Source organism: Macaca nemestrina, chromosome 5 (assembly GCF_043159975.1).
Source record: "Macaca nemestrina isolate mMacNem1 chromosome 5, mMacNem.hap1, whole genome shotgun sequence".
Classification (NCBI taxonomy): Eukaryota; Metazoa; Chordata; class Mammalia; order Primates; family Cercopithecidae; genus Macaca; species Macaca nemestrina.
Window position 1 is genome coordinate 145,987,997 of NC_092129.1, and position 26,976 is coordinate 146,014,972.

General features: G+C 51.4%; 1 protein-coding gene and 1 long non-coding RNA gene across 10 annotated transcripts in view; one reads left to right on the forward strand and one right to left on the reverse strand.

Annotated features, from left to right (window-relative positions):
- LOC105474530 (copine 5) overlaps positions 1 to 26,976 on the forward strand; it is a 95,635-nt gene that overhangs the window by 47,864 nt on the left and 20,795 nt on the right. For 6 of the 8 annotated variants that reach the window (XM_011729282.3, XM_071097125.1, XM_071097126.1 and 3 more), the window contains 4 exons: positions 9,701 to 9,804; positions 13,552 to 13,656; positions 23,290 to 23,331; positions 25,658 to 25,733. In XM_011729282.3, the coding sequence (XP_011727584.1) occupies positions 9,701 to 9,804; positions 13,552 to 13,656; positions 23,290 to 23,331; positions 25,658 to 25,733 (327 nt within the window). Of the gene's footprint in view, positions 1 to 9,700; positions 9,805 to 13,551; positions 13,657 to 19,687; positions 19,709 to 22,741; positions 23,016 to 23,289; positions 23,332 to 25,657; positions 25,734 to 26,976 lie in introns of those variants that run through there. The other 2 variants (XM_071097129.1, XM_024790603.2) reach the window with 2 other exon arrangements.
- On the reverse strand, positions 796 to 19,147 carry LOC139363416 (uncharacterized). 2 transcript variants are annotated; one of them, XR_011623781.1, is made up of 3 exons: positions 18,723 to 19,147; positions 2,719 to 2,826; positions 796 to 913 (listed from the first exon to the last, which is right to left on the reverse strand). It is a non-coding gene; the product is annotated as an uncharacterized lncRNA (long non-coding RNA). The 2 variants fall into 2 exon arrangements; XR_011623780.1 differs by lacking the exons at positions 796 to 913; positions 2,719 to 2,826 and adding exons at positions 6,965 to 7,099; positions 7,781 to 7,914.

Consider the following 26,976-nt stretch of genomic DNA (forward strand, 5'->3'; position numbering starts at 1 on the left):
TGAGAGATGATTTTTCACCAGAGCAGGGCTTCCTGCTCAAATGAATACATTTTGCCAAAGTAGACAAACCCTCTCTTCATCCATGGGGACGGCGTGGGCGGGTGGCAACCAGCAAAGGATGACAGTGGACTCCAGCGTGTCACCAGCATAGTTTGACAGGTTATAGAAAAGCCTTGTTCATCTGGAATTTAAATGCCAAAGAAGTTCCCACAATCAGAATTTGATCCAAATACTATCGAATGGTACTTGATGTTGACAGTGATGAGGCCGGTCTCCCGAAGGGCCTTCTGAATCACCCAAGGTTCAGTTCTGCTCAGCAGTAAAGCGCTTGTTACTGCCTGTAATACTGGCCAACATTTGTTTACCGAGACTCTCTTATTTAGTCTTATTTGATTCTGACCGCAGGGCTGGGGGGCTGGGTAGGTGTGAGTGGCCCTGTTTTATGGATACAGAGAAGTTAGTGGCCTGCCTAAGATTGCTGGGATTCTAGCTCAGGCCTTGGACTCCTAATCCTCAGTCTTTCCCTCACCCTGGGAGCCTCGAGCCCTCACGGTACAGGGAACAGTCACCGACCTTCTGTTCCTTGTGGGGCTATTGCCCTCAACAGGCAGGCTGGCTTTGAGCAGTGGAGGCTGGAGTTCACGCCTATAATCCCAGCACTTTGAGAGGCCGAGCAAGGCAGTAGAATAGCTTGAACTCAAGAGTTCCAGACCAGCCTGGACATCGCAGTGAGAACCCCCTGACCATCTCTACAAAAAAATATTTTTTTAATTAGCAGGGCGTGGTGGTACATGCCTGTGGTCCCAGCTACTCAGGAGGCTGGGGCAGGAGGGTCACTTGAGCTTGGGAGGTCACAGCTGCAGTGAACCATGATTGCACCACTGCACGGAAGGCTGGGGAACAGAGTGAGACCCTGTCAAAAAAAAAAAAAAAAGTAGGGATTGTTGTCAATACAGAGGGTTGGATAGCTCTTTGCCCTTCACTTCCCAGCCCCTTGGTTCCCCCTAGAGACCTGTCAGCCACCCAGACCTGCCTTGCTCTGGAGTCAGGATAGTATGTCCATTCCACCTCCTAGTCAGGTCCCTCCACCCGACTGGCCGTCCCAGCCAGGATGGTGGTGGTGGTCATGGAGGAGGCAGTGATGGAGTGTGCCTCACCTCTCTCGAGCAAAGGGAGTTAGAACTTCACACCATAATTGCCCCTGGAGGCCTCGCCACCCCTTAGGTATCACCAGCGTGCTCATGTATTCTTTCATTTCAGTTCAGGAAATATGCTTTGACTGAGTCCCTGCTCTCCCAGAATTTTTAGTTAGTGTGAGAGATGGAAATGCCAACCAGCAATCACATTAGAGCAGTGGTCCTTAGCCCTGTCAGATCCAGTGCCTCTTCTTACAACAACTATTTGATCACACTCTTGACTATCCTGAAGGAAAATGTGTAGATACAATGTAATATGTCAATATATAGAGACAGGTGGGAGAATGAGCCCTTCCAGTTACCTGGGGAAGATTGGTCCAGGCAGACAGAACAGCCTATGCAAAGGCCCTGGGGCAGGAGTGATGGATGATGAGTCAGAAAGATGAGACTGTAGGTGTTGATGGTGGGAGTCGGGGCCAGATTGTGTGGGACCTCAGAGCTGGGGAACTTAGCAGCCTGGATCCCAACACAATCAAAACTTTCACTGTTCCAAAGACAAGCTTCAGGGAGAGGCCAGTTTCTCTACCTGAGAGATGAGGGAAGAGGGAAGAGTCATGGAGAAAGAGAGATGAGAAGGAAAAGTCAAGTTAAGTGGGGGAGGTGGTGAAGGTTCTTTGAGACTCAGAAGTATGCAGGTTGATACATAGGAGAGACGTGTGTTGTGGCTGGGACTGATATGAGCATCCAGTGTAACCAGCATTCAAACATCACCCTTCTTAAGGTTAGTTTGAAATTTTTTGGTCTCAGAAATAATTTATCTGGCCTTAAAAACCAAAGCAAAACAAAAACATTTTTCCTGATGCTAAAAAAAAATAACATGTTCATTATGGACACGTTGGAAAATACAGAAAAATATAAGTAGCATGGAAAAATCACTCAGAGATAATCACTGTTGACGTTTTGATGTGCTTCCTCCAAGGCTTTCTTTGAGTGTCCATGTACATAATTTTTCTTATAATTGATGTAATATAGTGTCTAGTTTTATAGCCTGCCTTTTCCTATATCATTATACATTTTTAGAAAACATGTAGTTAATAGCTACATGTTATTTCTCTATTGTATGGATGGGCTATAATTTATCAAAGCTGTTCTTTTTAGGAAACAATATAAACAATACTGTAGTGAACATCCTCATATCCAAATCATCCTGTTTTTCTTTTGAACTTCAGTTGACAGATTTTGGTTAGTATCCCAGAAACACAGGCTCAATGGGTGGGAGGGAAAACGGTCAATCTGGGGTTTTCAGCCTCTGAATGACCAAATCAACAGATGCACAACTGATTGGATTGTTTGGGAAGTCCGTCATTAATAAACAAAGAAAAGCCAGCTTGGCCTCAACATGGTTATTACAGTCGATGCATAAAGACAGGCCCAGCCTCTCAGACCAGCTTCTGTGCCCACCATCTGTGTATGAATAACCTCCAGCCTATGGGGTGTTCGCTGACGTCCCAGGTTTCCTGCTTCTGCCGTCCTATCCCATGAGCCCAGCTCCAGCCTCTTCTTCCTAGAGGGTCCTACTCACAGAATCACCCCCAGCTCGCTCCTGGTATGTTTCCTCCTGCTGGAGTGCTGAATTTCAGAGTTGTGACTAATGATTCCTTTTCTTTTTCATTGATGTCTTATTTTTTTTCTGACTAAAAAAGATAATATGTTAATTCTAGGAGATTTGGAAAATCCAGCACATTTTAAGGAGAAGACAATAAATGTACTGTGGCCCCAACCATCTATCTAAAAGCGCTTTTTAATTTTTTTTTTTTTTTTTTTGAGATGGAGCCTTGCTCTGTCACCCAGGCTGGAGTGCAGTGGCATGGTCTCGGCTCACCGCAACCTCCACCTCCTGTGTTAAAGCAGTTCTCCTGCCTCAGCCTCCCGAGTATCTGGGATTATAGGCGTACATCACCACACCTGGCTAATTTTTGTATTTTTAGTAGAGACGGGGTTTCACCATGTTGGCCCGGGCTGGATTTGAACTCCTGGCCTCAAGTGATCCGCCCTCCTCGGCCTCCCAAAGTGCTGGGATTACAGGCGTGAGCCACAGCGCCCGGCCTACATTTTTTAAATTGTTATTTTTTTAGAGATGGAGGTCTCACTATGTTGCCCAGGCTGGTCTCAAACTCCTGGCCTCAAGTCATACTACCATCTCAGCCTTCTGAGTAGCTCGGATTCCAGGTTTGAGCCACTGTTCCTGGCTTTAAAGGTGCTTCTTAGGGCATGTAAGTTGTAGGGCACGGTGATTAAGAACTTGGGCTTTGGATCCAGACCAAAAGCCACTGCTTACTCCCTGTGTGACCCTGGCCTTTTCTGTGCCTCTGCTTCACTTATAAAATGTCTTCATTTAAAATTTTGATATAGCTTTTGCATTGATTTTGATTTTTTAAATGTCACATTAAAAAATTTTTTTTGATGACTGAGATTTTGGGCCCCCTTTAAATTTGACACTCACCTCATACTTGTTCTGAATCTGGAAGCTGCCAGTGAGACCCAACAGCCTTCTTCTGTTCTCCTCCTGCTGGGGGTTGCTGCCCTGTCTCCAGCCTTCAGCTCACCTGCTAACTCCCCCCTCCCCCCAGCCTGACCTCTAACCTTCATAGCTCTCTTCAGGGCAGGGAGGGCTAAGGTGCCAGAGCAGGCCTGGCCGCCCTGGAGAGCAAGGCTGTTTGCTATCATCTCCCCAGCAGCCCCATTAACATATGGAGAGATGCAAATGGAGGCAATCCTGATGTTTTCGAAGAACTTAATATGTTTTTTAAAAAGTTAGGGTGAAAGACAGAAATTGCAGGAAATTATATATTGCAGGAGCTGCTTTATCTTCTCTGTGATTGATTCCAGTGATGCTTCTGGTGGGAATGGAGTTTCTTTTTTTCTTTTTCTTTCTTTTTTTCCCCTCTCTCTCTCTCTCTTTGTTTTTGAGATGGAGTCGCCCAGGCTGGAGTACAGTGGCCTGATCATGGCTCACTGCAGCCTCCACCTCTCGGGCTCAATCCTTCCACCTCAGCCTCCTGAGTAGCTGGGACTACAGGCGCACACCACCACACCTGGCTATTTTTATGTATTTTTAGTAGAGATGGGGTTTCACCATGTTGTCCAGGCTGGTCTCGAAATCCTGGGCTCAGGTGATCCTCCCACCTCGGCCTCCCAAAGTGCTGAGACTACAGTTGTGCGCCATCATGCCTGGCCAAGGGGATGGCATTTCATGAGATCAGAGAGCATGGCTCTCAGACTGAGGCTGTCAAACAGCTGAACCTCTGACCCTCAGCCAGAATTTGCTGCTCTGTTATCCTGCTGGTCCTGTCCATCTTATTGCCACTTTCTCCAGCCTCTTCTTGGGTTCACACCTATGTCAAGGGGTTGAACTATTCACAAGCTCCCACTTGTTTCTGTGACTGTTGACGAAAGGCAGAGAGACCTTCCAAAGCGCAGCCCCCAGGCAGTTAGTTACATACTCTTTGTCTCAAGGACTTCCCTGTGGCATGGGTACCCATGAGGGAGGAAGTTTGCCTTCGTTTCAGTCTAGAAATTTCTCTGAAGGTCTGTTTTATCCCCCACGGATTCTACAATGGTGCAACAACACAGATGATCACAGTGGGCTTCTGGCAAATGTTCCTGAGCCTAGATTGTGTTAGGGAGGGCAGATAAGGCTAAGGAACAAAATCAGCCGCCAACCCCAGCAATGCCTCACTTATCTGCCATCAGGGTTAGGGGGAGAAAGTGTGGCACACTGGCCAATTTTTCCAGTTAGCTGAGTTTCAAAGCCAGTCTTTTTTTTTTTTTTAACTAGTTTGCACAGAGGCCTTTCTAAAATGGATTTCACACTTCTCTGACTTCTCAAACTGAGATTAGAACGTAATTAAACTTATCTTGATGATTTGAGGTCATCATTTGGAATCTCAGTTATTAATCTTTGGAGCCAGACTGTCTTGTTCTCATTTCAGCGCCTCTTACTAGCTGTGTGCCTTCAAGCAAGGGTGTTAACCTCTCTGTGCTTTGGTTTCCTCATCTTTAAAATGGGAATAATAGCCAGGTGTGGTGGCTCATGTCTGTAATTCCAGCACTTTGGGAGGCTGAAGTGGGCAGATCGCTTGACCTCAGGAGTTCAAGACCAGCCTGGGCAACATAACAAGACCCTGTCTCTGCAAAAAAATTTAAAAATCTAGCTGGGCATGGGGCATGGTGGCACACATCTGTGGTCCCAGCTTCTCAGGAGGCTAAGGCAGGGGGATCGCTTGAGCCCAGGAGGTTGAGGCTGTGGTGAGCAGAGATCACACCACTGCACTCCAGCCTGGGTGACAGAGAGAGAGAGAGAGACCCTGTCTGAAAAAACAAAACAGGAATAATAACAGTGCCTCCCTCATAGGGTTGTTGAAAGGATTCAGTGAATTAATACATATAACATTATATCTACCTACTATAGCACGTACTAGGTAGAACCAATTTTTTTTTTTTTTACTTTTATTGCAAGTTCAGGGGTATATGTACAGGTTTGTTATGTAGGCTAACTTGTGTTATGGGGGTTTGTTGTGCAGATTATTCCATCACCCAGGTATTAAGCCTAGTACCCATTAGTTATTTTTCCTGATCCTCTCCTTCCTCCCACCCTCCACCATCCGATGGGCCCCAGTGTGTGTTGGTCCCCTCTGTGTGTCTTTGTGGGTAGACCCATGTGATATTGCCGTTTTCATAGGCAAACAACAGCTGATTATGGGCAGTTTCACACGGTTCACCCCAGTATGAGGTGGCACTCTGCAAGTGTTACCTCCTGCTCTGTGTGAGGCACTGTGGACCAGGATGTGACACAGGCCATCTCTTTTCGCCTTCTCCACAGGCTTACAAGGGGGCGCTATTCTTAGATGGCAGAGCTAGGATTCCAACCAGGTGGCCGTTGGCTCGTTTTTGCTGTTTTTGTGTGTGTGTGTGTGTGTGTGTGTGTGTGTGTGTGTTTGTTTGTTTTTATTTTATTATTTGAGACAGTCTCCATCTTGTTGCCCAGGCTGGAGTGTAGTCGCGCGATCTCGGCTCACTGCAACCTCCATCTCCCAGGTTCTAGCGATTCTCCTGCCTCAGCCTCCCGAGTAGCTGGGACTACAGGCATGAGCCACCATGCCTGGCTAATTTTTGTATTTTTAGTAGAGACAGGGTTTTGCCATATTGGCCAGGCTGGTCTCAAACTCCTGAGCTCAAGTGATCCATCCGCCTCGGCCTCCCAAAGTGCTGGGATTACAGGCATGAGCCACCGCCCCCCCCCCGCCCTTTGTGCTGTTTTTGGCCATCGGGTGCTAGGCTTAGACAGCAGCCCTCCCAATGGAGCACTGAATGTCCCTGGAACTTACGGCCTGTCAAGTTCTTTTATTCTTTTCTAATATTTCTCCCCCATTCGTGATCTCACAGGGACTAAGGGGTTCCTAGGAAGCAAAACTAAGTGCTGTTGCCTCTGGGTTTTGTGGCCTCTATTTTGGTTGTTCCAAGTGTATGCATTTTATAGTCAGCCAGTGCAGGCTGAACAGGTCCTGGGTGGTTTGCCTGTGTTTATTCAGGTAAGATTGTCACTCAGGCGACCTCCAGATTCGTGCGAGGTCACAAACCCTGGCCGGGGCTGGGAAGGCTGGGGGGGATCCTGGCTTTCCTCACTGTCCCCTGAGTGTCAGTGCTCCCCACAAGAGATGGCTATTTCAATGTTCCCCATGTGGCATCAACTGCTCAGCTTAAAAGGATCGTGGTGGTCATCCCATTCCACACTCCACAGACGAAGAGACTGAGGCTCCGAGAGCTCGGGTGACCTGCTCAAGGCTATGCAGAGCCAGGACTGGAGCTCTGAACTCTGAGTTCCTTGCTGGGGCCATCGCCGCTGCTCTCCTGGGCAGAATCTGGGCCTCTTGGTGCTTTTCTGATGCCACTGCGGGTCACCTCTGTGGGAAGGAGACAGGGCCAGCTTCACAGGCGCGTGGCCTGTGTAGTCACACGGGGACCTGTGCTTGGTTTCATGCTTTGCTGTCACTATCTTGAATCTCCTGATTGTTTTTGAACAGAGGGCCCCTCATTTTCCCTTTGCACCAGGCCCCCCAATTTATATAGCCAGCAAGTCGCTCATCAAGTCCTGGGCCATGTTCCTTTCCCAGGCCATGGATGGGGCTCTCTAGGGGGGCATTTAAAGTGCTCCTTCCATCCAGCATGGGACGGGATTCGAATTTTCTCCTGAGGAGGGTGTGCCTACCCCGCTGCTTTAGAAACCTAGAGATTTTTCTGGAGGGATAAGAGTGAAAACTCTGAAATCTGACTGTCTGAGTTACGCACTCTAGGACTTTGGGTATATGATTTAACCTCTAAAAACCTCAGTTTCTTCATCTGTAAAATAGGGAAACAAGAGTTATTTTGTATGGTTGTATAAAGTACGAAGGCTTAACACAGGTCCTAGCATCTAGTTAAGTGCTCAGTAAGGCAGCTATTCTTTTATTCCAGGCCTGAGGTCCTAGATTTCTCTGGAGGCTCAGGGATTCTTGGAGCTTCTAGGGCCTTGGAAGCCCCCAATCCAGCTTCCTTCTCCCTGTCTGGTGGGCGATGATGAGAGGCATAATACAAGCCATCATTACCTGGGCATCTCCTTGGGCAGGTCATTCTGTCTCCAGCACCACCCGTCCTTACAGCCTCTTCCCCATCCCAGTGTAACGGGAATGCAGCCCCTCCCTGCCCACACAAGTCTAGAGTCTGAAGAAATCAGCGGATTCTAAAGAAAGCAGAGAAGTGGTGGAATGTAATTTGTTCTCTCTCAGCGGGGCAGAGTGGCATACTGGAAGAGGCATGACTTTGAAATTAGTTTATTTATGTGTAAATTTTCTGCTTTACCAGTTACCAGCTGGTGATCTCGGGCAAGTCACCTAACTTCTCCAACCTCCAGCTTCCTCATTTGTGAAAAGTAACAAAGGATTATTTTGAGGACTAAATATGATAAGGGGTATAAAGTGCTGAGCTCAGTGACTGTCCTACACAGACGGCATCTAATAAATGTTGAATGAGTGAGTGAGTGAATGAATGAAGGGAGGCTGTGTTTGTTGTCATCAGATGTCCCTGAGGGAAGGCATGTGAGGTGTTGGAGGTGGGAGTGAGGCAGGGACAGAGGTCACACACACTGTGACTGGGTGGGGGAACAGGTGTTCAAATAATAATAGCTCACACGCACACAGCGCTGTACTCCTATGAACTCATTTTATCCTCATGAGCCTATGAGAAAGGCACTGCCATTACCCCCATTTTACAGATAGGGAAACTGAGCACAGAGAGGGTGAATAACTTGCCTTAAGTCATGCAGCTAAGGAGGAATGGGACTGGGACTGAAGCAGGCAGCCTGGCTCCAGCAGCCATATTCCTAACCACCGTAGCCACCGCTCAGTCTTGTCACTGAGAACTTCGACCTCATGGGAGCTACGTCTTCTTCTCTGCCACTGTTTTGGTCCTCACTGGGCTATGGGTCAGCCTTCTCAAGGCACTCCCCCTCATTAAGAGGAAGGGGGATGTGTGAGGGAACAGAGTGACCCCAAGAGTAGGGCAAGTCCTGGCGTCTGGACACCAGAACCCTGAGCTTAGCCGGTTCGAAGCCAATTTGTCAGGATGCAGAGTTTTCAAATTGCAGAGGCCACACAGGAGGGGTGAAGGGGACGACGGGGACATCTCTTCCCAATGCCCCATTGGCCCCAGCAAGCTGAGGGACTGAGGGGTCCGGAGATCCGCACCAGGGCCCGGACACCTTCTGTGTGTGTTGGGTCAGCTGGGGCAGGGGGCAGGGCTGGGGACTCAGCCGGTGGGCTCTGCTTGGTGAACTTGGGGAAGCCACTCCCTGCTCTGAGCCTTTGGCTTCTTAGCTGTGAAACGGGCCACAGACCCCACTGTATCTACCTGAGAGCACTGGGTGAGCCTCCTATGAGCTGGTGGGTGTGAAAGTGATGCTGAAACTCGAACTTCCTCCAGGAACCACATATGGGTGTGAGGCGGTGAGGCGATGTGGCCAGAGAGAGGACTTTGGGGCTTGCAGATCAAGCTCAGACTGGCCTTGGGTTTGCTCTGTCACCTTTCCAAGCCACTCAGTGAAAGTGTCATGAAACCATGTGTGTTCACATCTATCGAGGGGTTGCCACGTGCCTCACTCTGCCACGTACGTCACACCCTTGATCTCATTTAGTCCTCATGACAAGCCCGCAAGATGTGTGCTATCATCAGCCCCATGTTTCAGAGGGGAAACTGAGGCTCCAAGAGGTCACCTACCTTGCCCTAGTTCACACAGAGAACGTGGCAGAGCTAGGATTCAAACTGAGGCAGCTGTGGACTCCACATGCTTCCCCACCCAAGTGGTCTGCTAGGCCTGCTGGGGGGCTGTCTGAGGATGGAATAAGGGCCTGGCACTTAGTCAGTGCATTCCAACCAGGGCTGGTGCCTGGACTCCTCATGCTTGCCAGGGTCCGGGAGCTGTGCTTCCACCTTCTCCTGCCTCACACCCTGTTCTCCCTCCCTCCCACCAGGACGTCGCCACCATGCAGTTCTGTGCCAACAAGCTGGACAAGAAAGATTTCTTTGGGAAATCTGACCCCTTCTTGGTATTCTACAGAAGCAATGAGGATGGAACGTGAGTTTTCTGGTGGCACTTGTGCACTGTGCCTTCTTGTCCCTTCTGGAGTCAAGGATGGACGGGTGGCGGTGACTTACCGGGCAGGGTGGCTTGGGCTCATCTCCTGCTCTAGAGAGGGCAAGGGCTCCAGGTGGAAGTCCAGGACGCCAGGGTAGTGCCCTGGGCACCTAGGTGTGGTCAGTGGGAGGTCGGGGCAGCCTCTAAGCTGGCGGTGCCATTCTGTAGGTCTCAGCGTAGCACTGAGTGGTGGGGGCTAGGTATTTGGAGGGTGGGGGACTAGGCAAAAACAGGGCTAAGGCAGGAATAGGGGGCCAGTCCCTCATGGGAAACCTCTGATAGCTCCTTCATTCTACACAAATCAGCTCCTATCTCCAAGCCCAGCCCCCTCTCCCCACAGCCCTCTGAGCAGCCCCCAGCCTGGCCCCCCACTACTGCCCACACAACAGGGCCAGTCTGGACCCTTTCCCCTGCCTGGCCCCACACAGGCTTCATTTGAAACTCCAGACTTTGAAGCCCCTGTTTCCTCCTCTCTTCTCCCTAATCTAGAAGCCACCCACAATAAGATGGAAGCGTACACAACATGTTGGCAAATGTAGGTCAGCAATATATGCCGGGAGACAGATTCTGGGTGGAAGGTCTGGGGACCTAGGTCCTCCCCAGCAGCCTGTTGTGTGACCCTAGGCAAGTGAAGACCCCTCTCTGGGCCTGTTTTCTCATCCAGTTGGATTATGTGGTCGCCACGGTCTCTTTAAGCACCACAATTCTGGCAGGCTGTGGCCACTTACAGGCTGGATTCTGCAGAATGAGGAAGCGATGGGGCCAGGGAGGTTAATTAGAGAAGCGCTGCTGGAGAAGGGAAACTTGGAAGCGGGTTTTGAAGGAGAGGAAGAAAATGGGTCCCCGCCTTGGGGGTGGGGGGAGCAGGGAAGAATAAAGGGCTAGAGAGGGGAGAAACGTTTGGGCAAAGCAAGTGTGCCCGGAGGGCAGAAAGACCTTCCCCCCAATTCCCCTTGAAATTTTGTGTGTGTGTGTGTGTGTGTGTATGTGTGTGTGTGTGTGTGTGTGTGGTGGGGGGGCAGGGGAGTGGCGAGGAGGAGGTGTGTTTCAGTTCAAGGGAAAACTGATTTAAAAATCAGTTTTCCTGAACGTACAAAACAAGGGAAATTAGGTATGATCATTTGCATGACAAAAGGATTCTTTGTCTCACCAAAGGACTCCCAGAAGGATTTCTTTAAATAATTCTGTTGACTTTGACTTGACTTGACTTGATTGGGGGAGGAAAAGGCCTGCATATTGTTCTGGGCATCCACACAGGTCCCCTCCAGAGAGGCAGAGCCAGGGTCAAGCTGGGCTTGTCTGGCTGAGGCCGGCTGGGAGGAGGAGAGGGATTTGGGAGCAGGAGAGGGGTGCACTGCAAGGGGTGTTTGGGAAAGATTGCTCTAGCAGAGTGATGTGTAGGATGGGTGGGGAGGGTGCGGGGAAAGGGAGAGCCTTGTGACTGACACGGTGAACAGGTGGGAGGTGCTACCAGCTCCCACCCTGGATCTGTGCCGTGGAAATGCAGGGGAAGGAAGTGGGGAGGGGAGGAAGGGGGCAAAAGGACAATGAGGGGACCTCAGTCGGCCGGACTTGGATGGGGACCGAAGTCAGAGCTCTCTCCCTGGCAGTGGAGCCAAGGGAACCCAGAGTGCTTGCAGAGCAGCCGGGGAGCTGGTGGATCAGACCGGGGAGGTCGTGGGAGTTTATTTGGGGCAAGTTTCATTCCAAGTGTGAACTGGAGCATTCCGGGGGCAAGGAGAAACTGATCCCTCACGGGGATCCCGTGGGGCACTGAAGAAACTGATCCGGAGGCCCGCCTAGAGGTGGGCCAGTATCCGGCCCCTGTGAAAAGGCAATGGCTGCGCTGGTGAGAACAGAGTGGTCACTGAGGGTCTGCGGGGAGAAGACTGGAAGGCCTGTAGAGACACCCCCAGTTAGGAAGAAGGTCAGTGAGGGAGCCAGGAGAGGGAAGTGTCACACTAGCCACAGGAGGAGGGAGAAGGCAAGGGGGCACCTGCTGTGCCCCTGGAGCTGCACTTAGAACACCTGGTCAAGCCTGGCTCTCAAGTGAGAGGAGGGAAAGGGAGAAGTCAGTGGTTCCAGAGGTGGGAGGCTCCAGAGGGCCTACAGGGGTCTGTGTGATGGTCGGGGGGTAGTATTTGGAGCCCAGCAGGGCTTCTGCACAGTATCATCCTCTCTCCCTCCAGGACCACCCATTCCCTACTCCTTGTTGTCCCTCCAGCTCTCCTCCCCCCACTGCCCCAGGCTCCTCCTCCTGCCTCACCTGCCTGCCCCAGCCCTGGGCAGCTGTGGCCCCTCCTGCTCCCATCTCCATTCCCATCCTCGCCACCAGCTCTGGGGTGTGTGGGGAGGTCTCCCACATGCATCTCCAGTGGGTGGGCGAGAAGGAGCACAGAAGAGAAATGCTAAGCCATGGTGACAGAATGACATTTTGACTTGAAAATTGCCAGAGAAGAAATGACACCGGCTGTGTGGGTATGGGCGGAGCCCAGGCACTTATTCAGCTGACCTTTCCAACCAGGGATGTAGCTGGGGCTGGTGGTGGGAGATCTCAGAGAGACGCCCCTGCCCCTGGCTCAGCCCTGGCAGTGGCTGCCCATCCATGTGGCAGGGCTGGCTTCCAGGATGGGGCCAGCCAAGCATGGCGTGGGGCGTGGGCAGGGACACCAGATTAGGGCCCATCTGGGATAAGTCAATTCTGTACTTTTAGTTTGCAAAGCGGGTTCATGGATTCAGACGGGGAAAAGCAGAAAGGGTCTTAGAGCTCATCTAAGTCAGGGGCTTTAATTTCATTGGACTGACATACCAGTGAAAGCTATGGAAACTCGCCCCCAGAAATGCATTGATTCATTTGTAAAGAATTATTGAATACCTACGAAGTGCCAGGCACTGTTCTAGGCACTAGGGATGTGCCAGTGATCAAAAAAGACAAAAATCCTTGCTCTTATGGAGCTTACATTTTAGTGACGGATCATGAGCAGAATAAATAAGGAAAAAATAGACTATATCAAAATGTCAAATGGTGACAAATGAAATAGAAAAAAAAAAGTCTGGGAGGAGTCTAGGGGAAGTGACAGGCAGGAGACCAGGCAGCTGTCAATTTTAGATATGGTAGTCAGGGAAGGTTTCGTGGAGATGGTGTTTGAAGGTAGTGAGGAGTGAGTCATAAAGATGGAAATGGGGGAGAGAATATTCCAGGCCAGGGGAGCAGCAGGCACAAACAACCCATACACCTAATTTCTCCCAGTGTTTCCGGGATTCACAGACCCCTAAAATTCATCTGCTCATCCTTCTGTGGATTGCAGATGGAGAATCTTTGATAGAAGGTAACTGCCTGGGTTTACAGGTGAGGAGCTGGAGGCCCAGAGAGGGGAGAGCTTGCTCAAGGTCACACAGTGAGGTGGCCCCAGAGTAGGGGCTAGAACCCAGGGCTCCTGACACCCTGGGATTTGTCCCCACCTCCAGGTCCTTGCCTGGTACAGGAACCCTTTCTGCAGCATCACCAGCAGATGGCCAACTAGTATCAGCTTGGCTCCTGTTGGTGACGGGCAGCTCATCACCTTTTGAAGCCATCATTTCTATCGTCTGGGAACCAGAGATGTAAACCAGTTGACTGCTCTGTTGACCTGCATTCACCTCCCTTGGTTTGGGCCTGACAGCCTTCCCTCTCTTCTTCCTCACCAGGTTCACCATTTGCCACAAAACGGAGGTCATGAAGAACACCCTAAATCCAGTCTGGCAAACTTTCTCCATTCCCGTGAGAGCCCTCTGCAATGGTGACTATGATCGGTGAGATGAGAAAATGTCCCTGCTTTTTCCCTTCTGCTCTGGGCCCGCCCCAAGCACAAGTGAGAGAGGCCTCGTTCATATCAACATGGTCAGTCCCGTCAGCAGGAACCAGGCCTTCTGGAGCTGTGCAGTGGGGGATGCCCTGCACAGGCTGGGGCTTGGTGAGCCTCTCCACTCTTCCCCTGCTGCACCCGGCAATGTCTGCCTCTTCACAGCCTCACAGATCCTCCTCTCCCCACCCGCCCCACCTCTTTCCCCTCTGTCTGGCATCCCCACGGGTGGGAAACTCCCAAGGCTAGGGGGATGGGAAGTGCCAATGATTCCAGGGAAACCCAGATGGGTGCCCCGGGTGCCCAGGCCTGGAGCTCAGCAGCTTGTCTTTTCATTGTTCCCAGTGGAGGAGCAGATGGCAGCAGGGAAGCAGGGTGTTGATGCAGGCAGAGGCAGCTGGTCCCAACTCCTGGCCAACAGACTGGGGAGTCAAGATCCCAGGGATACATCCTGCCAGCCTAATTGCCATAAACAAACGGGGTAGGGGTGGAATGCAAACAGCTCCTGGGATTTCTTTCTCTTTTTTGGACAGGGTCTCGCTCAGTCACCCAGGCTGCAGTGCAGTGGCAGTGGCGCCATCACAGCCCACTGCAGCCTGGACCTCCCAGGCTCAAGCGATCCTCTCATCTCTGCCTCCTGAATATAGTTGGGACTACAGGCACCTACCACCAAGCCCAGCAATTTTTTTTTCCAGTACAAACTAGTTTCACCATGTTGTCCAAGCTGATCTCAAACTCCTGAGCTCAAGCAGTGCACCCGCCTCTGCCTCCCAAAGTGCTGGGAATACAGGTGTGAGCCACCATGCCTGGCAGATTTTTTTTGTTTTTTAATCGAGATGGGATCTCACTCTTTCACCCAGGCTGGAGTGCAGTGGCACAATTTCAGCTCACTGCAGCCTCCGCCTCCCGGGCTTAAGCAATCCTCCCGCCTCAGTCTCCCGAGTAGCTGGTACCACAACCATGCACCACCACGCCCAGCTAATTTTTTGTGTTTTTGGTGGAGATGGAGTTTCGCCATGTTGCCCAGGCTAGATTTTTTGTTTTAACATATGCCCACTCTTATTACATGTCGGCTATCATCTTCATCACCATTTAAGCGTAGATTGTGGAGTGTGGATACCATATACCTGGTTGCTAATCCTGACTCTGTGACCAAAAAGCGCCGTCAACTTGGGCAATCCTTGACCTGTCTGAGCCTGAGCTTCCTTATCTGTAAAATGGGTATTTAAATGTCTGTCTACTATACAGGACTGCATTGACGCTCACACGACACAACTTACACAACGAGGCTCTGGTGTGCCTAAAACACCAAATTTAGCGTCTCATCCACAGATGTTTAGGGAACCCCTGTCATGTACCAGGCACTGTGCTAGATGCTGGGAAATCAGCAGGGAACAAATGTGCAGTCTCCACCCTTCACCCAACCTCGTGGAGTTTACATGCCAGTAGGGGAGGCAGACGTTAATCCAATAATCACATAAGGAAACATGTAATTATACATTGTAGCAAGTGCCCGGAGACAGTGGGGCCACCCAAAATGGGAGCTGTGAGACTGTGTTGGTTTCTGTTGAGTCACGAGAACCTATGCCCGTCTCCTGGTGATTGCCGCAGCTCAGGTGGGTGAGCTGGTAGGGGGCTCAAGGGCAGGGCTCTCTGGACAGCCAAGAAAGCTGGGCCTCTTCAGGTCACTCCGACAGGAACACTAGGGTGTCGAAACAGACACCTCAGGTCAGGTGTGGTGGCTCACACCTGTAATCCCAACACTCTGGGAGGCTGAGATGGGCTTGAATCCAGGAGTTCAAGACAAGCCTGGGTAACATAGCAAGACACCCATCTCTACAAAAAAAATTTTTTTAATTTAAAACTAAATTTTAAAAAATTAAAACATTACAAAAAATTATCTGGGCGTTGTGGCGCACATCTGTGGACCCAGCTACTCAGGTGGCTGAGGTGAAAGGATCATTTGAGCCCAGGAGTTCAAGGCTGCAGTGAGCTATGATTGCACCACCACGCTCCAGCCTGATGTCTCCAGAAAAGAAAGAAAGAAAGAAAGAAAGAAAGAAAACCTTAAAAACAAAAAAAGAGAACAAACAAGCAAACAAAAACACAGGTACCTGGGGGCAGCTGGGAGCCTGACAAGGCGTGTTAAGGGGATGATGGGCAGATGAATGGCCTCTAGGCACCCCTGTTTCCCTCTGAAGAAACCCCCAGGCTGCCAGTTTGAGACATGAGCTTGCTCTTTTCCCTGCCTCTTGGCTGGGACAGAAATGCCACAATCTGTTCCACAGGTGGTCATTGAGTGCCTCCTGTGTCCCAGCGTGGCGCCTCTAGCTGTGCGGCATTTAAGCGAACGGAGTCGCATTCCCATCTTTAAGGAGCCTGTGGTCTGACCACAGGGAGCACAGATGTGCACATGTATTTTAGACAGATAAATAAGTGCACAAAATAAGACTGGGAACAAAGACTGTCTTAGCGCTGCAGTCAAACAAGCCTCTGTTACACGTCTAGCTGGCTCCTGGGGCTTCTAGAGTGGGTGAGGGGATGGGAGGACAGGCTGGTTGGAGCAATGAGTTCTAAAGAAGGCCCAGGAAAGGCTGGAAATTCAGGGGAGGGGGATCCTGGGGACAGGGGCATGGGAATAAAGGGAGATGGAAACAAAGTGAGAGGAAATTCAAGGTAGGGGGATGGGAGAGTGGGCCAGTTAAAGTCTCACAGGGCAGAAGGAATTGGGGATCCCTGGCACAACTGCCCTGAGGTTGCTGGGGGCCCAACTGACCCCCCACAACCCTGTATCTCTAGGGAGGAGCTCCCAGGGTTGCAGAAGCCAGCTTTGTCAGGGACAGTGAAGGGGGCAGCACGGCTCAGAGGCCTGGCTTCACCACTGGGCCATTGGAGGAGGTGGGTATTTATTTGGTGGGAGGGGCAGGCTCCCACCTCCCGCTCTGAGTCAGAACCTAGCCCCACCTCCCTGCAGGATGGCTCTCCCCCATGTCCAGAAACAGATCTGCCATGACGTGACAGACAGTAGTGTTAATCAAGGAGGCCAGGCATGTCACTCTGGCTCTGAGAGCGGTCAGGCCTGTCCCCCCACCCCCCAGCCCTAGTGTAACCCTGTAACCCACGCACCCAACAGCCACTCAGGAGGTGCCAGCATCGGAAGGCCCTCCAGGGTGGGCAGGGGAGGCCCTGTGCAGGAAAATGAGGCCACCGTCCCCTCCTTCCAAGGCACCTCTGGGAGCCTCACAGAACCATAGTTGATTTAACCCAACAACCATGTCTTCCAAGCCAGTCAGGCCCCAGGCACTGTGTTGGGTACTGTGGGGGCCTATTGAGCTATTGGACCCAAGCCTCGCTCTTAGGTTGCTCCCAGGCCAGTGGGGAGACAGACAGGTCATAATAATAGCGAAGACTCCTATAGCACTTAACCATGGGCCAGGCCCTGCTCTAAGTGCTATGTATAGGAACTAATTTAATCCTCCCAACAATTAGCTCGTTGGAAAGAGGTGCTGGTGCTATCCACATTTTACAGGTAAGGAGACAGACAGGCCCTGAGAGATTAAGTAACTTACCCAGTGTCTTGCTGCCAGATGATGGTAGAACCAGGATTTGGACCCCGGCAGGCTGGCTCTAGGTTCTGTGTTGTTAATCCCTATGCTCTGTTGCCAAATAGCCAAGACATGGCATGACAGAGCTGTGACCAGGGTACATCTGGGGGAGGCTTACTAATGAGCACCTTGCTCAGGGGTTAGGGACAGTTCTGCTTTCTGATTAGAGGTAGGGAAGCTGCTTGGATTGGTTTTAGTCCTGAAAGCATTAACGTCCTTCTGGCTTTAATACCAAATAATTCAGAGGGGAGAGGAGAGGGGAACGGCAACAAGAAAGAAGAAGACCCAAAAGGCCTTGATACCTGCCTGGGTAAGGGAGTGAAAGAGGGGAAGGGATAATGGTTCAGCGTTCGACGGCAGGAAAAGGCGGCACCACCAACAGAAATGGGCAGTGTGATCGGGAGCCAGATTCTCACACACACAGATTTGTGTTATGCAGTTCTTTTCACAGCCTATCTGCAACCATTTTTAAAAAAATTATCCGTCATAAGTTATAAAGATTATGTTTGTTGTTTGAACACAAGCTGCTGCTGTTGGGAGGTTGGGGAAAGAGAGGTAAACATGGTTTTAGCCACATTGAGAGGAGGCAGCTGTGGACCAGGCACAGCTAAAGCAGGAGGGGACAACAGTCTGGGGGTTCCCAGGAGGGGGGTGGCCAGAGATCTGGTGCCCTGGGAGACACTGGGGGGGGTACCAGAGGCCAGGAGCAAGAAAGAAGAGGAGATGGTCAGAGGGATAGCAGGAAACTAAGAGGAGGGCGGCACGGTCAGGGAGCATCCCTTCCTATTGTGAGAAGAGGTACAGGAGGATGAGAACCAGGCCTGATGAGAAAGGTCAGTGTTCTTGGAACGATGGGTGTAGAAGCCAGGTAATATGATTACAGTTACTGAGGACTTAGGACATGGACCAAGTTGTATTCTAATTGGTTTAAATGCATTATCTTATTTTGCGAATTTAAATTTTACAATAACCCTAGGAGCCACGTACTAGTGCTGTGCCCATTTTACAAGGGAAATAGAGGAGAAGATATTATATAACTTGCCAGAGTAAGGAGAAGCTGCATTTCCCTCCTGTTGAAATTGCCTCTGGCCTGGCCCTCTGGCCTGGAGTCTCCCTGCCTTTGCCATGTGTCCAGTCCACACAAGGCCAAACCTGAGTGACCCAGCTGAGCAGAGCTGAAGTCACAGGAAGTGGCATCAGGGTCAGAGACAATCCAGCCTTCCAGTGGGGTAAAGTGGGGTGATGACAAAAAGCACTTCCCCTGCCTTCCTGGAATTTGCCCTACTCTCTTAATCGTTCTGTGACTTGAGGATTTGTCCCTGTGAAACCACAGTTGTCTGGGTCAGGCTGCTCACACCTTGATGCTGAATGAGTAGATTTTAAAAGGGTGTTAAGTGTGTGGAGTCCTCACCTGGAGAGAGGAAAGGAGTCACCACAGCTTCGCACTTCTGCCTGGCACCCTTGATGTATGACTTGCTTCTCTTTTGCATCTGGCCACAGATGAGCTTCCAGGAGGGCCAGGCACCCTATCAGGCACCTCCACTGATGGCCTCGATGAAGGGTGTCTTATCATTCTTGGTTTTCACATGCAGAAGCTGAGGCTCAGACGGGAGGCACAGTCACGGCAGCACTGCCCAGTGTTGCACGGTGCAAGCTGGGGGCCGAGATGGTTGCCAGTCTCACTGCCTGCCCCAGGTGAGGCCCTGATGCTCCTCTTCCTGAAGAGTTGAGTGTTAGACTGACTCAGGTCCATTTAAGGCAAAACCCCTCAGGGCCTGTCAGCTCTCGGGACTTGTAAGCCTGCAGGGAAACCTTCCCCCTGCCAGGCAGAGGCTCATTAGGAGGCAGACCTTACCGCTCGGCTGGGAGGGAACTAGAGAGACAGCTGGTTGGTGTGCAGTGGGGGGCAGCCTGGCGTTTTGGCTGGTGTCTCTCATCCCTGCTGACTTGACCAGGCTCACACCTATCTGGCTCTGTCATTGCGGCCGTAGGTGTCCAGAGGCCCAGGTCACTGACTCCTGGCATCACCACTGACCAGCTGTGTGACTCAGGGAAAGCCACATACTCTTGGCCTCCTTCTGTGATGTTGTAGAATGAAGGTATTATTACCTTCACAGCCCATTTCATAAAGTTGTTAGGAGCTCTCAGTCAACCAGCAAATATGTATACAGCACCTGATATAGGCTAGGCACGGTTCTAGAAGCTGAAGATACAGCAGTAAACAAACAAACAAAAATCCCTGGTCTCATGGAGCTGATATTTTCAAGAAGCATGGGAATTGTTTGGGAGACAGGAGCTTGGATAAAGGGATGGAGTGTTGTAGACAGGAACGGAGCAACTTTATGTGTCCAGTGCTGACTGTATGTGGAGATACTTCACTTGCACAGCAGCTCCAAAGTGGGTGTGACTTTTCTCGATTTGGAAAGGAGGGGAGTGTCTGAGGGTTAAGCCAGTGGCTCAGGGCAATAGACCTAGTACTTGGAAGAGCTGGGACTGCCAGCCAGGGCTGCTCACCCTGGAGCCGAAGGTCTTTTCTGCCCACCTTGCCACCTCCTAGGTTAGGCCTCAGTTCTAAGCCTTTTTATGCCAGATAAGGTGTTCATTGGGTGATCTGCAGAAGCTCATTTCATTTTCCCACACCCAACAAGCCTGTTATTTTGGGTGCTGGCCCCAGAAGTCACGGTCAGCCAGACTGCAGCTTTTGTTGGCCCTGTGCTAAGGGTTTGGGAGCCAAGTCCAGCAGGTGACAAGTAGCATCTGCAATGACTTCAGGCAGCCCAGCCAGGGTGGACGGTCACAGAACTGTGAATATGGCTGGGCACGCTGGTTCACGCCTGTAATCCCAGCATTTTGGGAGGCCAAGGTGGGCGGATCACTTGAGGTCAGGAGTTTGAGACCAACCTGGCCACCATGGTGAAACCCCGTCTCTACTAAAAATATACAAATTAGCTGGATGTGATGGCATGTGCCTGTAATCCCAGCTACTCAGGAGGCTGAGGCAGGAGAATTGCTTGAACCCGGGAGACAGAGGTTGCAGTGAGCTGAGATTGTACCACTGCACCCCAGCTTGGGTGACTGAGTGAGACTCTGTCTCAAAAAAAAAAAAAACAAAAAAACAAAAAAAACTGTGAATAGAGTAGTGAAAGCCTTATTTCCCTTATCCCCATGGCCTTCCCCTGTCTCTGGGCACTATTTCTCTCACCTCCTTCTCTCCCAAGGCTGGAGTTGCAGCCTTTGAGCTAATCTGACCTCCAGGCTGCAGCCATCCCTGGAGCCTTAATGGAGGCCAGGCCGAATTTGCGCAGGAATCTCACACTCAGTGCTCTCAACCTGGGTTGCAAGTTCAAATCCCCTGGGGAACGTTTAACAATTCCCATGCCCAGGTTGTACTCCAGACCAATTGATCATGAATCTCTCAGGTAAGACATTGGTGTCAGTATTTCTAAAGCTGACACCAATGTGTCATCTTGGGGGATTTCAATGTGGAATCTTGGGGGGATTCCAAAGTGCAACCAAGTTTGAAAACCAGTGCAGTCTTCTAGAGAAGGTCAGTGGCTCTGGCTGCAGGCTAGAATCCATCACAGAACTTTTCAAAACTACCCGGGCCTGAGTCCCATCCACACCAATTAAATCAGGCCATCTGGCCTGGGATTAAAAGTTTCCCCAGGGATTTTGTGGATATCCAGGACTCTCACCACGACTGGGGTCCTCCTCCAGCCTCTGAGCATGTGGCCATCACCCATCTAGTCACCTGATGTTGGTGGTCAGAGGAGAGCTATTCTTTGCTGGGGTCTCTGAAGGTCCCCTGCAGAGCTTAGCAGGCTGGGGAAGGACTGGGAGGCCACTAGGCAGGGGTAGAGAGATTTCAGCCTTGTGGGGCCATGACCGAAGTCCTGGACTGGGAGTCAGGGACTTGCTCTTCTTCTGGCTCAGACCCTCAGCTGGGTGACTCTGGGCAAGTCACTGGAGGCTCTTAGGGCTCAATTTTCCCATCTGCCAGTGGGGTGGAGGCCATCACTCCAGAGCACACACAGCACAGTCACTAGGGAAGCCTTGCAAACGGATTCCTGAGTCTTGCCCAGAGCTGGGCCTGGGAGTCTGTGTCTGAAAAACTGCCACTGATTTGGCCAGGCAGTCAGGCTTGAATCCAGAGTTGCAAAGCCCAAGTACCTGGGCTCAAGTGTCCCCTGATTTAAGTAAATTTCATATGTAAGACTATCAGAGGCCAGGCACCGTGGCTCATGCCTGTAATCCCAGTAGTTTGGGAGGCCGAGATGGTTGGATCACTTAAGGTCAGGAGTTTGAGACCAGTGTGGCCAACATGGTGAAACCCCATCTCTACTAAAGATATAAAAAATTAGCTGGGCATGGTGGCACATGCCTGTAATCCTAGCTATTCGGGAGGCTGAGGCAGGAGAATCACTTGAATCCGGGAGGCGGAGGTTGCAATGAGCTGAGATTGTGCCACTGCACTCCAGCCTGGGCAACAGAGCAAGACTCCATCTCAAAAAACAGAAACAAAACAAACCAAAAATCCTATCAGAGAGCAGATGAAGTGGAGGGAAGGCGGCGTTTTTGTAGAGGCCCTCCCATGCGCAGGCAGGCTTTACTGGCTTGTTCTTGAGCTGTTCTGCAAGGCCCTTATTACTTCTCCTTCCAATGGTGGTTTATGGCTCAAGGAGGTTAAGTGACATTTCAGGTTCCATAGTGAGGGGCCCAGGTCCAAGCCTAGGGCTGTCGTGGTCTTTCCACTCTTTCCAGCTCATCAGCCCACCTTCAGGGGCTTAGGTGATTTTTTTCCCTTTCCACAATAATTCATCTCAAAGAGACATGGTTTTTTGTTTTTCACAAGAATTTAAAGGATTCCTTTAAATGGTGGGCTTCTAGGCCTGCCCCATTGTACAGGAGTCCAGTGCACAACCTATCGGGCATTCCTTGGTTCAGAACAGTTTCTGCCCTGCTTTGGTGGATCTGTCCCCTACCCCCAGTCCTGAGGAGGCTCATCTGAAAGGAGACAGCGCCTCCTCCTGGGGGGGCCCCAGAAGCCCAAGGCTGACTCCTGGCAGGCCCGAGGAGATGGGCGAGATGATGGGATGTTAACAGAGACAGGCCCAGGGAGCTGCCTCTGTGCACCCCACTAAAAACTGGAGGCTGAAGACCCCAGCTCCCCAGGCCCTTCCCACCTCCCCAAACCTGACCGTGCTGTGGGACCCTTGCAGCTCCCCTGTTCCTGGGCATCCCTGGAGGACCGAGCAGCTGGCGCCAAGGGTTAACTGCAACCCTCCACCTCCCTCCTCCCAGCTCTGGTCCGCTAGCCTGTTGCCATGGGAACGTGGCTAAAAATAAAATGGGCTCTCAAAGCCCATCCGCATGCATAGGAGTCAAAACAAACTAATTAAAGCAGCCAGGCTAAAATATGAAGATAATTACACCCTCACTCAGGAGCCAGTCGTGGGGATGGAAAAGCTCAGCGGGCCATCCCCGAGCCAGGGCCCTGGGCTCCTCCCTGATGTGCAGGGCTGGCTCCCACACCCAAAGCCCTCAGATCGTTAACAAGCAGTCTTGTCCCCCTCCCCTCTCCCCTGCCGGAGCCTGAGATCTGGGGAGCACCACACTCCCACTCTCCCGGCTCCTCCACCCCTGGTGAATCCACAGTGCGGCTCCATGCTGGGCTTAGGCCCCTTCTGCAGTGGCCAGGAAGAAGGTGGGGTGAACTGAAGTCTGCAACTGTTTTTCCCACATCCTCCTTGAAATTCTGGGTGGTCCCTATGCAGCCCTGGCTGCCCTGTTCCTAAGGCCTTTCCTAAAAGACCTCAAGGAGATCCTTGTCTCTCAGGCCGCTGCCTCCCCACCCAGGGCCCTGGGGCCTAGAGGGAGTCCTGGCCTCCCCATCTGGTCTGGGAACATGAAGAGGGCCCCATCCTCAGCCACGTAGGTGTGGGGTTGGGCCCATCCCAGCAAAGGCCTTTGTTTTGCAGGACCATCAAGGTGGAGGTATACGACTGGGATCGGGACGGCAGGTAAGCAGGCAGGAGGGCGAGAAGGTGGTTGGGGATGGGGACAGCCACTGGGGAGGGGTTTGGGCGCTGCCCTCCCATGGGGAGCTGTGACCAGGCTCCCACCCTCAGCGGCTCTGCGGGTGAGGGAGCCTGGGTTTGTGTGTGTGTGTGTGAGGAGTCCTCTGCCACAGTAGCTCCTCCCCCTCCAGCTCCACGGAGGCACCAAAGGACCTCTTTCCTGCAGGATATGATGTGAGGGGCATAAGAGGCCTCCTTTTCCCCAAATAGCTGCCCAGGGGCCTGCCAGTACCCGCAATCTCCCCACCCATGGCAGAATTTAGGGCTTTCTGAAGAGTGCATGCTCTAGGGCACTAGTGAACCTCAAGCATTCATGGACACATTTTCTGTGTGAGGCCTTGGGCTAAGCATTGTGGGGCGACCGAGACACAGCCCAGTCCTCCGAGACCCCCCACAACCTGGCGGGGAGGCCAATTGTACCCGTACGGCCCTCAGCTCATCAGAGGAGCTGTTTGCAGAGAGCCAGGACTGAGGGAATGGGCCGTGGGAAGGGTGAGCTAGGAGGCGTGAGTGGACTCATGGGCCGTGAGACAGTGCTTGCATAGGGCTGTGCCTGGCTGCTGGGAGGGTGCTCCCCACTCGGGGTCTTTGGGAGGCCAGTACTGCTGGGAATCCATAGAGGAGGACAAGAGCAGGCCTCTCAAAGTTTCAGTCCAGAAGCCTCCCTCGCTTCTACTTGTCGGTTGAGCCAAATCCAAATATGTCACCCTGACTTTTGTGACATTTCCATTCTGTGGCACTGCCAAGGAGTGACTTAGGAGGACTTCAAGGTCCCCCCAGTGTCCTCTGCTACCTCCCAAGTCTGTGATATGGACAGGGGGTTTGTCTCATCTTATGTAAAGTGCTATGCAAATACAGCTCCAGGTGAGACCCAAGCCCCCTTCCAAGGAACTCACCTTCCCCTGAGGCCAACCATCCTACAAGAAACTCCAGAGCCGCTATGGCCTCCCCTCCTTGCCTCTCAGCTACCTCACAGTCAGCTTCTTGTTTCCACCTGCAATTTGCCTGGTCTTACCCTGGCGTTCCCATACTTCTTTGCCTGGAATAGTCTCCTCTTTTGTGGCAGTTGGGGCCAGCCACCAGATGCCACTGGGTCCCACCAGGAAGTTGCTCACAGTCAGAATGCTGAGAGCTGTAAATATGTAGACACAATACAGTGTAGGCTCATGGGGGAGGGCGGGGCCCCAGAGACACGTCTTGGGCATCAGTCTCCGGCTGGATGCCCCAGGCCAGCACGTTGACCACGGCCCTCTGGCAGTGACTGGGAAAGCTAAAGGAGCCAACCCTGGGGTCAGTGGGAGTTCTGCCGTGTACAAGTCTTGGCCGTGCTTGATGTAAGCTCCAGAGGTGTGGGCACTGCAGAAAACACTTCTAGACACCCAGCTGGACATTGCTCTATTGTGTTTTAAAAATAATCTTATTAGAGAAGGGTTTAATGAACACTTTTAAACCCATCACCTGAATTTAACATTTGTTCAATTTTATTGTATTTGCTTCATCTATGTTTTGCTAATGTAGCTTAAATTATAGACATCATGGCATTTTACCTTTAAATACTTCATTGAAAATGTCTAAAAAATAAGGGCATTTTCCCACTTACTCACAAATGCCATTATCATACTTGACACATTGAACAATATTCTTTCTTTTCTGAGATGGAGTCTCGCTCCATCGGTTGCCCAGGTTGGAGTGCAGTGGCACGATCTCAGCTCACAGCAACCTCCACCTACTGGGTTCAAGCGATTCTCCTGCCTCAGCCTCCGGAGTAGCTGGGATTATAGGTGTCCGCCACCACGCCCAGCTAATTTTTGTATTTTTAGTACAGATGGGGGTTTCACCTTATTGGCCAGGCTGGTCTCAAACTCCCGACCTCAGGTGATCCGCCTGCCTTGGCCTTCCAAAGTGCTGGGATTATAGGTGTGAGCCACCGCGCCCAGCCACAATATTCCTAAATACCATTCACTATTCACTTCATATTCAAATTTCCCCAATTGTCCCCCAAATACCCTTGGTCAAACAAGCATCCAAGTAGAAGTGGGTGCCGTTCTTCCAGGGCCCTGTTCTTTGCTGGGTGACAATTAGGTTTCTTCCTCTGTGGGCAACACTGGGCTCTCTTCCCATGGACCCAGCCTGTCTGCTGGCATGTGCCCCTGGAGTGGAGTCTCAGGTAGAATTGGGAGCCAGAGAAATATGGATGTGTGCAAGGCTAGGGCTGGGCAGAGGCAGAGCCCAGCCTGGCCTTGGTCTCAGCAGCCATCTTCCCTTGCAGCCATGACTTCATTGGGGAGTTCACCACCAGTTACCGGGAGCTGGCCCGTGGGCAGAGCCAATTCAACATCTATGAGGTGAGGTGGGCACCCGAAATCTGGGGTTTGCACTGCTAAGTGGCCCAGTCACTGAGGACTATAGTGAGCCATGCACTGGGCTGGGGGCTTTGTGCTTCCCTGAGAGATAGGCGTTATTGTCCCATTCTACTGTTCAGGAGACCAAGTCTTGGAGAAGTGTGAGAACTTGCCCAAAGTTCCACTGTTCAGTAAGTGACAAAATCAAGACACAAACAACCCAGACTTGGCTGATTTCCAAGTCACTGAGTTATAGTGCCCCCATAAAGAGCGCTTCCCACAAGCGAGAGAGATAGGAGCACGGGGGACCAGTGTACGAAGGTTCTGGGCTTGAGACCTGAGGTCCTGAGTTCAAGGTGGCCTTGTGCTTTCAATCAGAACAGTTTCAGGGCCTGCTGAGTATCTTACCCGTTTCAGTATGAAAGCTTCAAGAGAATGAGGTCAGGATACCTTCTTTGTTCTAGCCCCAGAGCTGGAGAGCCTCGGACAAGGCAGCTGATCTCTCTGGAGGTGTAACAGTAGCATTTGCCCCCAAGGGACAATATCCGCGTGTGTGTGTGCATGCGTGTGTGTGTGCGTGCGTGCGTGTGTGTTGTGTTCTCCCTCTTTTTTTTTTTTTTTTTGAGACAGGGTCTCACTCTGTTGCCCTGGCTCACTGCAGCCCCAATCTCCCAGGCTCAAGCGACCCTCCCACCTCAGCCTCCCGAGTAGCTGGGACCACAAGCATGCACCACCACGCCCGACTAATTTTTTAAATTTCTTGTAGAGACAGGATCTCACTATGTTGCCCAGGCTGGTCTTGAGCTCCTGGGCTCAAGTGATCTTCCTGCCTTGGCCTCCCAAAGTGCTGGGATTACAGGCCTGAGCCACCGCGTTCCACCGTGTGCTCTCCCTCTTGCAATTCCATCCCCACCTTCCAAATCTAGCTCAGGTCCTGCTCTTCTGAGAGGTCTTCCCAGCCACTCTTGTCCCCGTGCTTTTTTTCTTGTCTGAGCTTCCACAGACGTCATGGTTCATGCCAAAACCACTTAATGGCAGATACTTATAACCCAAATAACTGCTTGGGTTCATATCCTGACTCTACCACTTACTAGCTATGTGACCTTGGCTAAGTCCCTGAACCACTCTGTGCCATGCAAACTGAGAATTAAACAAGTTAATGGAACAATGCCTGACGCAGAGGTCAGCACTGTCTTCTGTCATCATCTGCTGAGCACTGTGTGCCCAGAGACTCACATTTTACAAC